The sequence below is a fragment of the Vanacampus margaritifer genome, chromosome 19 (assembly GCF_051991255.1).
Source record: "Vanacampus margaritifer isolate UIUO_Vmar chromosome 19, RoL_Vmar_1.0, whole genome shotgun sequence".
Taxonomy (NCBI): Eukaryota; Metazoa; Chordata; class Actinopteri; order Syngnathiformes; family Syngnathidae; genus Vanacampus; species Vanacampus margaritifer.
Window position 1 is genome coordinate 17,185,001 of NC_135450.1, and position 11,416 is coordinate 17,196,416.

General features: G+C 39.3%; 2 protein-coding genes across 4 annotated transcripts; one reads left to right on the forward strand and one right to left on the reverse strand.

Annotated features, from left to right (window-relative positions):
* Positions 1–1,167: 1,167 nt before the first annotated feature.
* eif2b4 (eukaryotic translation initiation factor 2B, subunit 4 delta) lies at positions 1,168–7,051 on the forward strand. Of its 2 annotated transcripts, none has more exons than XM_077552972.1 (13): positions 1,168–1,262; positions 1,956–1,993; positions 2,073–2,205; positions 2,279–2,476; positions 2,539–2,621; positions 3,744–3,835; positions 3,994–4,108; positions 4,189–4,265; positions 4,869–4,971; positions 5,140–5,267; positions 5,336–5,513; positions 6,105–6,285; positions 6,751–7,051. In XM_077552972.1, the coding sequence occupies exons 1-13, from the start codon at positions 1,241–1,243 to the stop codon at positions 6,948–6,950; spliced, it is 1,548 nt and encodes a 515-aa protein (XP_077409098.1). In that variant the 5' UTR covers positions 1,168–1,240; the 3' UTR covers positions 6,951–7,051. The 2 variants fall into 2 exon arrangements, with proteins under 2 accessions (XP_077409098.1, XP_077409097.1); XM_077552971.1 differs by having other exon boundaries at positions 1,170–1,262; positions 1,953–1,993.
* Positions 7,052–7,893: 842 nt separating this feature from the next.
* Positions 7,894–10,846, reverse strand: atraid (all-trans retinoic acid-induced differentiation factor). 2 transcript variants are annotated; one of them, XM_077552974.1, is made up of 7 exons: positions 10,695–10,846; positions 10,405–10,535; positions 9,411–9,479; positions 9,242–9,313; positions 9,036–9,157; positions 8,863–8,963; positions 7,894–8,764 (listed from the first exon to the last, which is right to left on the reverse strand). In XM_077552974.1, exons 1-7 carry the CDS (start codon positions 10,785–10,787, stop codon positions 8,657–8,659), a joined length of 696 nt encoding a protein of 231 aa, XP_077409100.1. In that variant the 5' UTR covers positions 10,788–10,846; the 3' UTR covers positions 7,894–8,656. The 2 variants fall into 2 exon arrangements, with proteins under 2 accessions (XP_077409100.1, XP_077409099.1); XM_077552973.1 differs by having other exon boundaries at positions 8,863–9,157.
* Between the last annotated feature and the right edge of the window lie 570 nt (positions 10,847–11,416).

The following is an 11,416-nucleotide window of genomic DNA, read 5'->3' on the forward strand; positions in this document are numbered from 1 at the left end:
TCAATCGTGTTTGAGAAGTAATGTTATATTTGTGTATGTGTTTTCTTTAGGTAGGAGTGAAGAGGACGCACGGGGCCTTCTGTCACTCCTCTTCTCCTTCTTCATCTCCTTCTTCTCTCTCTTTGCTCAGCTGAAGCAACACCTTGCTGTGGCTGGTCAAACGGAACCAAGTCAGGTGTTTCTGTGAGGTTTGGTCCCCTTCAACCAGCTACTGCGTCGTGCACTCAGTCAGCAGACGTCCGGCCACGTGCGTGGTTGTCATAGTAACAATGATAGCTGGATATTTGATGCGCAACGTGGAGTTATTTGCTGTTTCTTGTGTGTGTGGATGCGCATGTGAAAGGTCAATAAATCAATAAAATAATTGAAGCACTGGTGAATTTATTGCACTGTTGTACCAAAGGTGACTTATAAAATTAGCTAACTGAAGAAGTGAAATTTTGAATTTATTTTAGAAAATTTTGCATTACATATTTGTAATTGTAAGTATTTGAGTCTTTGCCCCATCACAATTATTGTACATATTTGAATATACAGTAGTCATTGTTATTATTTTTATTTTTTTATCAGTATTTCTAGTGATATTTTTTAATCATACAAAAAATAAAAATACATTTTATTTATAATGCACTTTACATTTCCAATGAAATCTCAAAGTGCTAAATATTAATCCTGGAATAGAAATACACTATGCTACAAGAACACACACTATTTCCCATCAGATCCATATATATTTTTATGCTGACACCTTTTTAAATCTGTTTTATATAAATAACTCCTACACAGCGTCAACTACAATTCTATAAATATAAAAAATAAAAAGCATGTTCTTGTAATAATAAAAATTATTCCCAACCTTATAAGTCATATTGTATGAAGATTTTATTGATGTGACTTTCAGTTTGTTCCGTTTCTATTTTTTTTAAGATTAATAAAATTGCCTTGTTTGTGTGTAAACCAATATGGAGGACTTTCTGCCTTTGAAAAATACAAGGGCATACTTAATTTAATGAAATGACATTAATGAATGAATGGATGGATGAATTAATTCATTCGTTCATTCATTCGTCCATTTATTCATTCATTTATTCAGGTAAAATAAAAATAAAAAGGTTACAAGTTGTATTCGATGACCCTCAAGCGCAACAAATGATTAATGTGCGGTTGTACCTGTAGGGGGCGATATACATTTTTTGCGTCCCTTTTGCGCCGAAACGGAAGTGGGGCGTCATCCGGAAAGATGGCAGACAACGTAGTGACAGGTGAGTGAGTAGAGCGTGTAAACGCTGCTTTTTGTGACGCTTTTCGCGTGCTTATGATGTTTTAGGTTGAGAGACGGGACAAATACGACCCGTGCTTCCGCAGCCCAAGTTTGAATGTTTGAGATGTAACTCTCAACGAAGGTAATTTCCCCGAAGCTATCGTGGAAGCTAACGCTGGGCTTTGGTGATCACTGTGGGTAGACGGAATTTCGTTATCATTATAAATTCGCATACATAGTTTAAAAGCTACGTTCACCTCGTGAGGTTAAAAATTGAAACACATAGGTTACACTAATAGTGGAAATATCGTTCTATTGATGTGCAGAATTGCCTCACTAGTGAGGACAAAGCGTTCTAGTACATCGACCTCAAGCTGAAAATAAAGGATATCTTCCCACTATAGTAAAATTACTATGGCTGAAACAAATGCATTGATTATTAATCGACTTACTGGGATGTCAGAATTGTCCTGCTAGGCTGCTAGTGTGCGAAAATGTTATACAGTCGTGATAAAATCATAACTAATCATTCTATCAGTGCGCCTAATTGTCCTGGTATTAATGACAAAGAGTCTCCTAATTCATAGACCTTAAGCTGGATACCAAGCATGTTGAATAAATGCTCAAATGTTTTTTCATTTTGCCACGATGTGTCACTGAAGTGTAAAGTGATTCTTTCAAACTCAACCAGCAGATGAAAGCGACAAGACAACAGATATTGAGCGCGCAAAGGCAAGTAGCAGTATATATCTATATATATATATATGCAACAATTATAGATAATCATCTGTCATGTATTTGGATGACACAGAGTGAAGGCAAAGAGTTGACCAAAGAAGAGAAGCAGCGGCTGAGGAAAGAGAAGAAGCAGCAGAAGAAATACAAAGAAAAAAAAGATGACTCTGCAAAACCTGACGCTTCTGTTGTGCCGCCTTCACAGAAAGGTAGGCATCGTTTTCCTTCCCGTGTTTTTCATTTCACCCAGTCTGATTTTTTTTTGTGTACATTTTTTCTCAGTACCTGCCGCCGGTGCGGACGCTGCCGCGCCATCAGACAAGGCGGCCAAGAGCAAAGTGGAGCTGAAAGGGGAGAGGAGACCTCGACACGACTCCGACAGGAGCTCCAAGCAAGGCAAAAAGCGCGACGGCAGCCAGCAGCAGGCCGCCGCCGCGTCTGCCGCCAAACCCAAATTGCCACCCAACGAGCTGCAGCCTGGTAACACCTCATGTGGCAAATAACCGACTGTGGAGATGCTCACTGGCATGTTGTGTCCGTAGTGGTGAAAAGGCTGCCTGAACATGTCCAAGTGGATGACCCTGATGTGGTCAAGAAGCTGGCCAAGAAGCTAGAACGACAACAGGTACCTCATTCTAAAAAAAACAACAACCAAAAAACACACACACAAAAACAGATAGCAATAGTCTTTTTTTTTTTCTTTTTTTTTTACATTTAAGACCAGTTTATGGTGGCCTGTGATATGTTGAAAGTCGGCCGTATATTTATGGGCTCTGCACACGGGAGGCGACGTCGCTCGCTCTCAATTAATTTCCAAATGAAGCAGGCATCACTTTGTATGATACTTTTTTTTTTTTTCACAAATCGATAATAATTTCCCATCCCCATGTCATCTCTTATTTTGACACACTATTAACCAATTTAAATAGTTAAAAATATGAAAAATGTTGTAAAACGCCGCCTCTTCCCTTGCTCTGCGGGAGCTGTGCAGCATTCTTTTGCCTCAAGTTTGAAAGTCTGAATATTGAAACAGTTGAGTAAACCTGTTTTGTCAAAAATGGATCATGCAGAAGGGACTGGTCAAGCCACTAAGTGCTTGCAGATTCATTTTGTTTTGAGACGAGAGAAGCATGTTACATCATCGACTCGTTGCCAGCTAAGCGCTGGGTACTAACAAACATCCAGGTTTTTAACATGTTTGCATTTAAACACTAATTCTGAACTTTTCCATTTAGCAACTGTTATTTATTGTTTTGTGCGTATAATTAACGATATGCAGAAGTAACTCAACTAACGGACCTGTAAAGGTCTTCACGCTAAAAAGGGCCTTGCAGTTTGGGCGATGCGCCTCCTGCCTTATGCTTTGCCTGCAAATGCTTTTTCAGATGGACGGAAAGCAATCGATTGCGGAAAAGAACCCTCTCTTTGTACATGGAGATGGAATAAAATGAAAAAGAAATATCAGTCCGTAACAAAATGGATCAATAATGACATTAAATGGCTTAGCAGCATGTGGTGATGATTTCTTTCAGACAGCAGAGCTCGATTCGACTGAAAAGGTACAAATGGGAGCCGTTTGCTGTGCTTATTATCTGCAATTGAGGCAAATCTGCCCATCGGTGTGCTTTCGCTCTGCATGTGGATGACTTTTTACCAATTTGCTGTGTTTTGTCCTGGGATTTATTTTTTTCGTTCAATGTGACGCTGATGAGTAGTAAATAGCGAAGCCGCTTTGCTTTGCTTTCAGATCCCGCTTCGGTCAGACTATGGTTACAAGGTCAGCCTCTTTTCGCACCTGCACCAGTACAGTCGCAAAGCCCCCCTGACGCAGCAAGTCGGGTAAGCTCTCCAATCGATTCAACTGTCTCATAAGACAGGACGTGTGATGGTGGGTTTCCACTTTTATCCCGACATGGGAAGTCTTAACGCTGGTCTTGTTTGACTGGATCTTAAAAAGGGCATTTTGTAGAAATAATCTCTTACGTGTCGCTCGCCAGCATCCCCTCGTCGGTCATCCATCCCGCGATCGTCCGACTCGGCCTCCAGTATTCCCAGGGCATCGTGGCGGGGTCCAACGCTCGCTCCGTGGCGCTGCTGCACGCCTTCAAACAGGTTTGACGACACCCGCCGCATTTCAAATTGTCTTTTGTTTCAGACAGAACAACTCATGAGTACACGCTCTGCTCCATCAGGTCATAAGGGACTACACCACTCCGCCAAATGAAGAGCTAGCCAGAGACTTGGTCAACAAATTGAAACCTTACATAAGGTAAAAGCTATTTATCGCAAGATGTTTTTTTTTAATTATAATTGCATCATTCTTGCCTTTATATTAGTGCTTTTTACATAAACTTTTAGTGAGTGTCCAAGTATTGAAGATGTAGTAGCTGTCAAAATATTTTACGTACCATCATTTTATACATACATATTACAGACACAAATGTTGCCTTAAAAATGAGTAATTACCATTGTTTTTTATTTAATTTTTTAAATTCCTATTTATTTATTTTCAGTTTCTACTTATTTTCAGTCCTCAAAATAATTGAAAAATCGGATACATTGTTCATTTATGATTTAGTTATTTTCATCGCTTGATGAATATATTCAGTATATGTGCTGTTAATGATTATTTAATGCATACAGGAAAAAATGCATTTATGTATTTAAATGTATGTAAAAAAAAAAAAAAAGTTTTTTAAATGACTAATTTTTTTCAATGAATATTTTTAGATTAATTCTGTTTGATAATAAATACACAATGAAAATAACTTTAAAAATGCAATTTTATTAGTATATTAACAGTATTTTCAAATATTTATATTGACATTGTATGCATTTTTTTTTATTGTTTTGGTTCTGCCTTTTTCTGCAGTTTCTTGAATCAGTGTCGCCCTCTGTCGGCCAGCATGGGAAATGCAATCAAATATATCAAGAAGGAGATCTCCAACATTCCAAATCACTGCAAGGAAGACGAGGTATTTTTCCCCCTCCCCCAACACGCTTTGAAAGTTACACAACAAAAAACAAATCAACCTTGTACATTCATACAAACAAACTATGTATTTTCATCTCATGAAATGCTCCATTTGAACTTGTCTATATACTGCCTATAAAGCTTCACAACGTCCAGGTATTCCTCACAGGCAAAGAGCAAACTGCTAAACGGCATCGACTGCTACATCGATGAAAGAATCGTCCTGGCGGCCAAAGCCGTGGCGGCCATCGCCATCGAAAAGATCAGCGACGGCGACGTCATCCTTGTCTACGGATGGTAAGCTCAAATCGGCATCGGATGTTCCGGACGCTCGGTTGTCTCACTTTGATTTTTGCCACGCACAGCTCGTCGCTGGTCAACCACATCCTTTACGAAGCCTTCAACATGGGCAGGAAGTTCCGCGTGATCGTGGTGGACAGCAGGCCGCGGTTGGAGGGCCGCGAGGCCCTGAGGCGTCTGGTCCAGCGGGGCATCAGCTGCACCTACGTCCTCATCTCCGTCGTCTCCTACATCCTCCCGGAGGTTAAAACACAAGCACCACGCACACATGGAGGACCACAACTGACAACGTTAAAAAGACCTAAAAGTGAAAATAAAAATGGACATCAAAAATATCATTCAAAAATTAAATGCATAAAAATAAATATAAATGGAAATAAAAACAGCAATATATATATATATCCATAAATAAATAAAAAAGTAAAACTAAATGCAAAAATACAAAATGAGGTTAAAAAAATAAAAGTAAAAATAAATAGGGATGTAAATAAATGCAGAACATTTTTATTTATTGCTTGATATTTAATTCCATTTATATATTTCCACATTTATTTGTTTTTGTATTCATTTTGACTTTTATTTATTTACTTATGGATATATATATATATATATATATATATATATATATACACACTGTAATTGTTGATGAATTTATTTCCATTTATATAATTTTTTTTTACATTTTTTGAATTATATTTAAAAAATTTATTTTCACTTTTATTCATTCATTTATTTATTAATATTTTGTTTTGGTCCTCCACACACACACACACACACACACACACAAACACACACACACACCTCTGACTTGGGCGTGACCTTGTGCGCACGTAGGTGTCAAAGGTCCTCCTGGGCGCCCACGCGTTGCTCGCCAACGGTTACATGATGTCCCGCGTGGGCACGTCCCAAATCGCTCTGGTTGCCAAAGCCTTCAACGTGCCTGTGCTGGTGTGCTGCGAGACGTACAAATTCTGCGAGCGGGTGCAGACGGACTCCTTCGTATCAAATGAGCTCGGTAAGTACGAGATTTTAGAAATAAATGCAAATGAATTGTTTGCGCTTGAAATTGCTATTCAAAGTCAACTGCACGATAATAAGTAAAAAAAAAAAAACAACTCAATTTAACTCTTTGACTGCCAAAAACGTTAAATAACGTTTAGTAAAATCCTATGGAGGAGTGCCAAAGACGTTAAAAGACGTTTGTTTCAAAACAGAGGTGAAACTAACGATTTTCTATTGTTGATTACTGAAAAACGGAATAAGGTAGAAACAAACTTTTTTTTTCTGATGAAAGATGAGAGTCCAATCTTTCATTTGGTAGTATGTGTGTTTCCATAGTCCAAACACATCATTTTCTGTGGACCTTGAAAGATCAGTCAAAATGCTTAAATCGGCTGGCACCCACGGCATCCCTTTTCTGAAAACGTCTGGCAGTCAAAGAGTTAATGGCTGACCCTACGATGGATCATTTTGTCCCCAGACGATCCCGACAACCTGATCGTGACGCGGAAGGGCAAGGCGCAGCTGGCGCACTGGCAGGAGGTGCGCTCGCTGGGTCTGCTCAACCTGGTGTACGACGTGACGCCACCCGACTTTGTGGACGCCGTCATCACCGAGCTGGGCATGATCCCGTGCACGTCGGTGCCCGTGGTGCTGCGCGTCAAAAGCGTCGACCAGTGAGCCGGGTCACGTGTGACCGAACGTGCTTTGAGCATGCAATAAAGCTACAAATATATATATATATATATACACACACAAAAACAATGACACTTTTAAACTGAGTTTATGTGTGTTTTTTTAGAGCCTTCTTGGAAAGGCCTAAATTCCTGAAATAACTTTTGCAGAAGGCCTTAACTTAGCCCCAAAATTCCCCCCATTGTCATGACGCAAATTTACCAATTTGCAGTTTCTGTGCTCAGGCCAAAGCTAAGTCTAATAAAAAAATTTTTTAAAAAAACATTACCATCTTGATGCTAAAGAACTATGAAAACAGAAGCTGCAGTTAGCACAAAACCTTGTAGAATTGTAAAAGTAGCTCTTTGGCTCCACCTTGTGGCATCATTGTTTTTGCTTGGCCTCACTTGGAGAGTTTCTCAATGCCTGGTAGGGTTGAGTGAGTCCAGTACGAATTGCGGGGAACACAGTATTATTAGGGGTCCCCACATAATTGACCCAAAATCAGCACCCACCACCGGTTTCACAGATCGACATGAAACTGAATCGACGTGTCTTTTGTAATAGAATGCAACAAGTCAGCCATTTTAGTTGCGAGCAGCCATTTTGGGTGTGATCCCTATTAGGAATTAGACAACCGTATACCAGAGTTTGATTTATTTTAATTTGTAAGACTTGGTAGGGGGGTTGGGGGGGGGATTGGAAAATGGTCCTGAGAACCCATTCCCGGCTGTTCCTGTGACAACTTATCCTACTCAAATGTATTCACCAAAAACAAAAAAAAAATCTTTAGGTTTGAATGTGAGTGCTTGTCAATATGCGCTAGTCATGAGATTATTACTGAATAGGCCCCAACTCACCTGAAACCAAAATAGGGTCAAGCGGTGTAAGCGCCGTACTAAAATGGAAGGTTGTGTTGCGCTTTGTACATGAAATAGAACACAAAAAGTCAAAGAATGTCATTTTATTTATTTTTTTACCGGTAGATCCTGAATGCCACGTGCATCCGCACAATCATCGTGTTTTGTTCACGTCCAAGCTAAGCAGCATAACGATACAGTGGTACCTTGACATACAAGTTTCATTCCACCATTATACTCGCCGTAACTGCTTTTTTGAATGTGTAATTGGGGATGTCCTGATCCCATATTTTTTTGCACCAAACTCAAGTCACTTGATTTACTGCCGCTAGAGTCTTGAACCCGATACCTAAACAATGCATTAGGAGCAAGAAAAAGCAGAAATCGTGTGGACAAGGTGCTTTTCAACCTTTTGTATTTTTCATGCCACCAAACTATTACGAAATTTTACATAAATAAAATACTAAGATATTGCTGTTACGTGTGCCTCGGGATTATTGTCACTTTCTAACATTTAACAATGGAAAGGAAAAAAAGATGGGGCACTTGTAAGTCGAGGTACCGGCGCTAAATAGGTTGTTTACATGCCACTTCAATGGCCAAAAACCAAACAGAATTGTTATTAATAGGCAGACCTCGTTTGGTAAAAAACAACTATGAGACTGAACTTTGTCAATATGCTTCAAAAATAAATACAATTCACAGAAAGCAAACGTGCACTTTTAAAACACTTTGAGGCGACCGTGATACTAAAAACCGGCTAAGAATCCCTTCCATACAAGGCATGCACTTCCCTTTCAGCTCAGTAGATAAACGCACATTAAAAAAAAAAATGTTTAAATCATAAGTAGCCTAAAGAGACTTCTTAGCCTTTCGCCTCTCGGTGAACCACAGCAGGAGGGAAAGGGCAAGTGTGGAAGCGCCCAGAGGCCCGAACACCTGGAGGGCTGGGAACTTGCCCTGTTGGGGACAACATGGACAAATTCCTTTATTCCAAAAGAAATTAACATAAACATATCTATTTTTTTTTAAACAATGAAACGAAAAAAGGAACAGACCTCTCGCAGACACTTGTATCCGTGGTAGCTGTCGGCACAGCTGCACTCGAAGAAGCCGGGCCCGTACGGACCGCACTGGGAGTACTCGGGACAGTTCACAGCTGCGGACCGGCATCGGTATCGCTTATCGTATTTTAGTGACTTAAAAACAACTTTCCGTCGTGAGAACTTACACATCTTCCCCGGCTGATTGCACATGTTTCTCTGGCCTTTGCAATGGCGCTTTCCCTCGTCTATCTCCACCTTATCCCAGGAGGAATTCCCACTTGGACAGCCGATGTCTGCGGGCAAAATCCTGAGATAAAAAGTACAATGTCGTCGTTTTAAAAAAAATTAAAAAATGATATAACAAGTCAAAGAATTACACTACTGTACTTACAAATGACTTAATTGGCTAAATCCTTGAAATGTTGAGTCACTCATGTTGACGATGAAGTTTGAGGACAGATCGCTGTGAAAATTAAGAATTTAAAAAAAATATATACACATTTCGGAAATATGCATCAAACGTGTCCATGTGTCAACTAAGTATGATGACTCGTGCATACATCATTAAAGCAGCTGATGCTTCCTGGAGATTGTCCACGTGAGTTAAGGAACAATTGGAAAAATCCAGCCTAAAACAAAACAAAGCAGCATACTACATTAGATCATAGTTGAAATGCATCAAATACGACTTGTATATTAATTACATTAAAACAATTAAGACTACTGAAACTGTGCATAAAGTAATCACACTGGGAAAATTGTAATTGTCATATTTCCCACAGTCTCGAACGCGTCGTTGTCAATTCTAACCAATGACGTGACCACTATGGCTCAATGAATGCTTTGAGATATGAGTTTGATATGGTCTTCCCTGTTGAAATGAATGAAAATGTCATTAATCTGTAAAAGCCTTCGCAAATACCTAACAAAAAATGTAGTTAAAAAAAAATATTTTATACAACATACTCTAATAATAATAACATAATTTTAAATATAAAGAATTAAACAAGTTTGTACATCGTGATTAATTTATTGCAGCTCCTCCAGCTAGCTAGCTGAAGTCAAACCACTAGTTTGTAATTCTTTTGTTTCATGTTGTAAGTCAATGAAAAAAAATCGGCAGAAAAACAGCTCGTATCTCGAAAAGTAGGGTCACTCATATTTCAGATTTTCACTGGGAAAACTGTAATCGCATCCATAATGTCCACTCCTCCTGCCAGAAGGTGGCTAATACATACATACATACGTACATACTCATGTGTATATATAAATATATATAGGAGTGTGTGTGTGTGTGTGTGTGTGTATATGGGTTTGTGCAGTCCTCATGTATGTACTTCTCTACACATTCTGGGAAGTCTTCTACTTATTGCTGCACTTCTTATTTATTTAATTTTAATTTTATCTCTTTCTATTCTATTGTTTTCTCTTTACTGTAAACTGCAGCTGGACGGAGTCCAGGAAAAAGTTCCCCACGGGGAAAATAAAAGTATACCGTATCGTAATAATAAAGCTGCAAATAGCGTCGTATTTATTTACACTTGGCAGTCCTACCCGATGATGCGTGCCGGATTGCTGCTTTCATTCCCCAGGCAGCAACGTCCGGCGATGCGGCCGTTGGACGAGGAGCAAAATGTTCCCACCGCGGAGACATTCAGCACCGTCCCACTACATTGCTTACATACCTGTGGATGTAAACCACAATTATAGTGACGGTTTGCGGCTAAATACAACGGACACTGTATTATTAATGCACAACAAATCACGAGCGTGCGTCGTTATTACTCTGATTTTACGTCTAATAATGATAGCGTAATAAACAAAATGGTAATTCGGGGTGATACCTGCGGTTCGAGCTGTTGCTGGCTTTGGTAAATACACAAATAAAGGATAAAAACAAACAGAGGAGGCGTCAACTGGTCATGCCCAGTTTTCATTTTTACCAGCTGAAGTCATGTGATCATACTGTAGTGGACACGTGACCGAAAGCTCTTGCTAAAACATTAGTCCCCCCCCCCCCCCTACATTTCATAGCTGTGTAAAAGGCTACCGTTTAAGTGCAGCGAACATTTCAATCAATAATAATGCCAAATACAATTTTTTTTTTTATAAATAGTGTTTTTTACAGTACATTTTATATGCCGCCTTCTTTCGCCGTCACCAAGCAAAAGTGGATCGCACCAAATAAAAGTGGGGCGATTTGAGCACACGTAAAGAACTTGCTTTACATTAACTTAAGTACATACACTTAATACACAATAATGATAATTTAGATTGAACATAACTGGCTAAACAAGAAGAAAATACACCGTTTTGCAATGTTATTCTAAGCTTTGTTGGTTCAACCACCCCCGAATGGAAAGAAAATGATCCGTGCCAGGACTGTTCCAATTGACCGATGCAACATCTTTAAAATGACTATTTCAGTGATATTGTGTTTTTATACGACTTTACTAGAGTTTGGGGGATTTTTCCATTGTTATTCGTTGATTATAGATGGTGAGGGGGACATTTTAAATTAAAAAAAATACGAGCGCCGTCCCCGTGTTGCATCGTGAATGGTTCT

What these genes read in the sequence shown, in the direction of transcription:
- atraid (XM_077552973.1), bottom strand. Translation starts at nt 10,787, where the DNA reads ATGAAAACTGGGCATGACCAGTTGACGCCTCCTCTGTTTGTTTTTATC. An exon ending in AGCAACAGCTCGAACCGCAG is followed by an intron (nt 10,536 to 10,694) that starts GTATCACCCCGA and finishes TTACATCCACAG; the next exon opens with GTATGTAAGCAATGTAGTGG. An exon ending in GCATCAGCTGCTTTAATGAT is followed by an intron (nt 9,314 to 9,410) that starts GTATGCACGAGT and finishes TAATTTTCACAG; the next exon opens with CGATCTGTCCTCAAACTTCA.
- eif2b4 (XM_077552971.1), top strand. Translation starts at nt 1,241, where the DNA reads ATGGCAGACAACGTAGTGACAG. An exon ending in GGCAGACAACGTAGTGACAG is followed by an intron (nt 1,263 to 1,952) that starts GTGAGTGAGTAG and finishes AAACTCAACCAG; the next exon opens with CAGATGAAAGCGACAAGACA. An exon ending in GTCATCCTTGTCTACGGATG is followed by an intron (nt 5,268 to 5,335) that starts GTAAGCTCAAAT and finishes TGCCACGCACAG; the next exon opens with CTCGTCGCTGGTCAACCACA.